Here is a 4027-nt window from a genome sequence, read left to right on the forward strand (position 1 = left end):
GCGGGAGGGGGCACGCACACACAGAGGATGTCCCGGTTGCCATGGAAACCCCGGAGGCCCCGCCCCCGTTGCTATAGGGCGTGACCACCCTGTTGCTGTGGCCAAACCACGCCCCTAACTGCCCAACAAGCCACGCCCCCACCAGCATTAACACCGCCTCAAGCCACGCCCCCTTTAAGCCCCGCCCACATCCTCTCCTCAACCGTTACCGGCCCCTCCCCCGCCTTTCCGCCGCCGCCACTTCCGGTTTCTCCTTCACTTCCGCTGGCGCCGCGGCGGCCGCGCATGCGCAGGGGGAGGCGCGCGCGGAGCGGCCGGGCCGGAGGGAGCGCGGGGTCCGTGAGGGCGGCGGGGCCGGGCCGGGCCCTGAGGGGAACCGGGGGGTTCTGAGGGGAACCGAGGGGGGAACGGGGCGGGGAGGGAACGGGGAGAGGCCCGGAGGGGCGGGGGTGGCGTGGGGGGGATTGGGGTGGGTGTGTGAGGGTGAGGGGGGGGCGCTGCCGTGAGGGGCGGGGGGGTGAGGGCGGCTATGGGGGGTGGGGGAGGGGCTTTGGGGGGATTTTGGGGGTCTCGGCGTGGTTATGGGACTTGGGGGAGGGGATTCGAGGGGATTTGGGGGGATTTTGGGAGTCTCGAGGTGATTCTGGGGGTCTGAGGATGTCCGGAGGGGATTCTGGGGGGTCTGGGTGTTGCTGGTGTGGGGTTAGAGAGACCTAGGGAGGTCTTGGGGGGTCTCAGGTGGAGTTTTGTGGGTCTGGGGGTGTCCGGATGGGATTTTGGGGGTCTGAGGGCGGTTATGGGGGGTGAGGAAGGGGTCTTGAGGGGATTTTGGGGGTCTGAGGGCTGGTTCTGGGGGTCTGAGGGTGGCTGGTGTGGGGAAAGAGTGGCCTAGGGAAGTTTTAGGAGGTCCCAGGTGGGGTTTTGGGGGTCTGGGGGTGTCCAGGCTGGGATTTTGGGGGTCTGGGGGTGTCCAGGCTGGGGTTATTGGGGTCTGGAGGGGATTTTGGGGGCTCTGAGGGTGGCTGGTGTGGGGTTAGGTGGGCCCAGGATGATTTTGGGGGGTCCCAGTTGGGATTTTGGGGGTCTGGGGGTGTCCAGGGTGAGGTTTTGGGGGTCAGGAGGAGGTTTTGAGGGTCTGGGGGTGGCTGCTGGGGGATTTTGGGGGCCCAGGAAAGTTTTGGGATGAATTTTTGGGGTTCCGGTGTGGGATGAAGTGCCTCCAACAAGGGCAGAATTTTGGGATTTTTGGGTATTTTAGGACAATCCTGGGTGGGTTCAGGGGGTCCTGACCCATTCTGTGCCCCCCCAGAGCCCCTCAGGATGACGCAGTTCCTGCCCCCCAACCTTTTGGCCCTTTTTGCCCCCCGGGACCCCATCCCTTACCTGCCCCCCCTGGAGAAGCTGCCCCACGAGAAGCACCACAACCAACCCTACAGCGGCATCGCGCCCTACATCCGCGAGTTCGAGGTACCCCGGGACCCCCAGAACCCCACCCCCGACCCACAGAACCCCAAAACCTCACCCCAGACCCTCAAAACCTCACCCCCGACCCACAGAACCCTCCCCAGAACCCCAAAACCTCACCCCAGACCCACAGAACCCTCCCCAGACCCACAGAATCCCCCAAAACACCACCCCAGACCCACAGAATCCCCAAAACATCACCCCACACCGACAGAACCCCAAAACCTCACCCCCGACCCACAGAAACCTCCCCAGACCCACAGAACCCTCCCCAGACCCACAGAATCCCCCAAAACCTCACCCCAGACCCACAGAACCCCAAAACCTCACCCCAGACCCACAGAATCCCCCAAAACACCACCCCAGACCCACAGAACCCTCTCCAGACCCTCAAAACCTCACCCCAGACCCCCAAAACCCCACCCCAGCCCCCCCAAACCCACCCAAAATCCCCCACACCCCCAAAATTCCCTCCCCAGAACTCCCCAAAACCACCCTAGAATCCCCCAGGACCCCCAAAACCCTCCCCAGAACCCCAAAACTCCACCCCAGAATCCCCCAAAACAGCCCCAGACCCCCACAATTCTCCCCCAAATCCCCCATAACCCCACCCTAGACTCTCCCCAGACCCCCTTAACCCTGCCCCAACCCCCCAGACCCCCAAAACCCTCCCCCAGACCCCAAAACCCCACCCCAGATCTCCCCAAAACCACCCCAGATCCCACAATTCTCCCCTAAAACCCCCCCCCAAAAACCCCCATAACCCCACCCCAGACTCCCCACAGACCACCCTAACCCTGCCCCAAACCCCCCAGGACCCCCAAAACCCTCCCTAGACCCCCAAAATACCCCAAAACCCCCCCCAGCCCCCCAAAACCCCACCCCAGACCCCCCCAAAATCCACCCCAAACCCCCACAATCCTCCCCCAAATCCCCCATAACCCCACCCTAGACTCCCCCCAGACCCCCATAATCCTGCCCCAGACCCCCTCCCCACCCCCAAAACCCCCCCTGGACCCCCCCAAAACCCGTCCTGGACCCCCCAAACCCCCAAAACCTCATCCTTGAGCTCCCCAAAAACCACTCTGAACCACCACAATTCTCCCCCAAATCCCCCATAACCCACCCTAGACTCCCCCCAGACCCCCATAATCCTGCCCCAGACCCCCTCCCCACCCCCAAAACCCCCCTGGACCCCCCCAACCCTCTCTGTGTCCCCCCAGGACCCCCGCGATGCCCCCCCGCCGACGCGCGCCGAGACGCGCGAGGAGCGCATGGAGCGCAAGGTACGTCCAGAACCCCCCAAAAATGGGATCAAACCCCCCAAAAACGGGGTCAAACCCCCCTAAAACGGGGCCAAACCCCCCCAAAATTGGGTACAGACCCCTCCAGACCCCTTCCCCACCAGGCTGGGTGTGCTGGGGGGGGTCCCCAAAATTGGCACCTCCCCCTAAATTTCAGCTCGTCCCCAATGCAGAATTTGGTTCGTCCCCCCTGGGTGTTAGGGGATCCTCATGGGTTGTGCTCCCCTTGCTGGGGTTTTTTGGGGTCCCCTCTGGATTTTGGGGGGTCTGTGGGTTTGGGGACCCCTTGAGCTCACCTCAACCCCCATTTTTGGGTCATTTTCCCTCTTTTTTATCCCCAAACAGCGGCGGGAGAAGATCGAGCGAAGGCAGCAGGAGGTGGAATCTGAGCTCAAGCTCTGTAAGTTTGGGGGTCCCATGGGGCTGAGGGGGGTCCCATGGGGCTGAGGGGTCCCCTCTTTTCCTCTGACCCCCCTTTTTCCCCTCTTTTCCCCCAGGGGACCCCCACAATGACCCCAACGCTCAAGGAGATGCCTTCAAAACCCTGTTTGTGGCCAGAGTGGTGAGTGCTGGGGGGCAGAAACGGGGTCACCCCCAATTTGGGGGGACTCAGACCCATTTTTGGGGTTTCCCCAGGTCCTTGGGGGTCTCCTCTCAATTTTTGGGGTTCCCCAATCCATGTGGTTCTCCCCCAGATCTTTGGGATCTCCCATTATCTGTGGAGCTCCATGGTGCTCCCCACTAATTTGTGGGGTTCCCTTCAGTCTTTGGTCTTCTCAGATTGGGTTTCCCATCTTTGGATTTCTCCAGATTTTCGGGTTTTCCCAATCTTTGGGGTCTTCTCCAGATTTTTCTGGGTTTTCCCAATCTTTGGGATCCCCCAGATTTTGGGAACTCCCCCTGTCCCAAATTTTGGGGTCACCCCTGCTCGTTTCTCCCCAGAATTACGACACGACGGAGTCGAAGCTGCGCCGGGAGTTTGAGGTTTACGGCCCCATCAAGAGGGTGAGTGGGGAGGGGTCACCCCCAAAAAACGCCCCCCTTGACCACCCCGTGCTGTCCGGGGGGGTCCCACCTGTCCCCAAATCCACATTTTGGGGGGGTCCCACCTGTCCCCAAATCCACATTTTGGGGTGTCACACCTGTCCCCAAATCCACATTTTGGGGGGGGTCCCACCTGTCCCCAAATCTGCATTTGGGGTGTCCCACCTGTCCCCAAATCCACATTTTGGGGGGTCACACCTGTCCCCAAATCCACA

General features: G+C 61.9%; 1 protein-coding gene across 1 annotated transcript; it reads left to right on the top strand.

The window, feature by feature from the left end:
• Positions 1–249: 249 nt before the first annotated feature.
• LOC135442147 (U1 small nuclear ribonucleoprotein 70 kDa-like) lies at positions 250–3826 on the top strand (the record flags this gene model as incomplete). Its single annotated transcript, XM_064701688.1, has 6 exons — positions 250–335; positions 1310–1467; positions 2688–2750; positions 3114–3168; positions 3266–3330; positions 3711–3826. Coding segments are annotated over exons 2-6 (446 nt in total), but the record flags the coding sequence as incomplete, so codon positions are not given.
• Positions 3827–4027: the final 201 nt, after the last annotated feature.

Source organism: Zonotrichia leucophrys, unplaced genomic scaffold (genome assembly GCF_028769735.1).
Source record: "Zonotrichia leucophrys gambelii isolate GWCS_2022_RI unplaced genomic scaffold, RI_Zleu_2.0 Scaffold_1404_11527, whole genome shotgun sequence".
NCBI classification, from domain to species: domain Eukaryota; kingdom Metazoa; phylum Chordata; class Aves; order Passeriformes; family Passerellidae; genus Zonotrichia; species Zonotrichia leucophrys.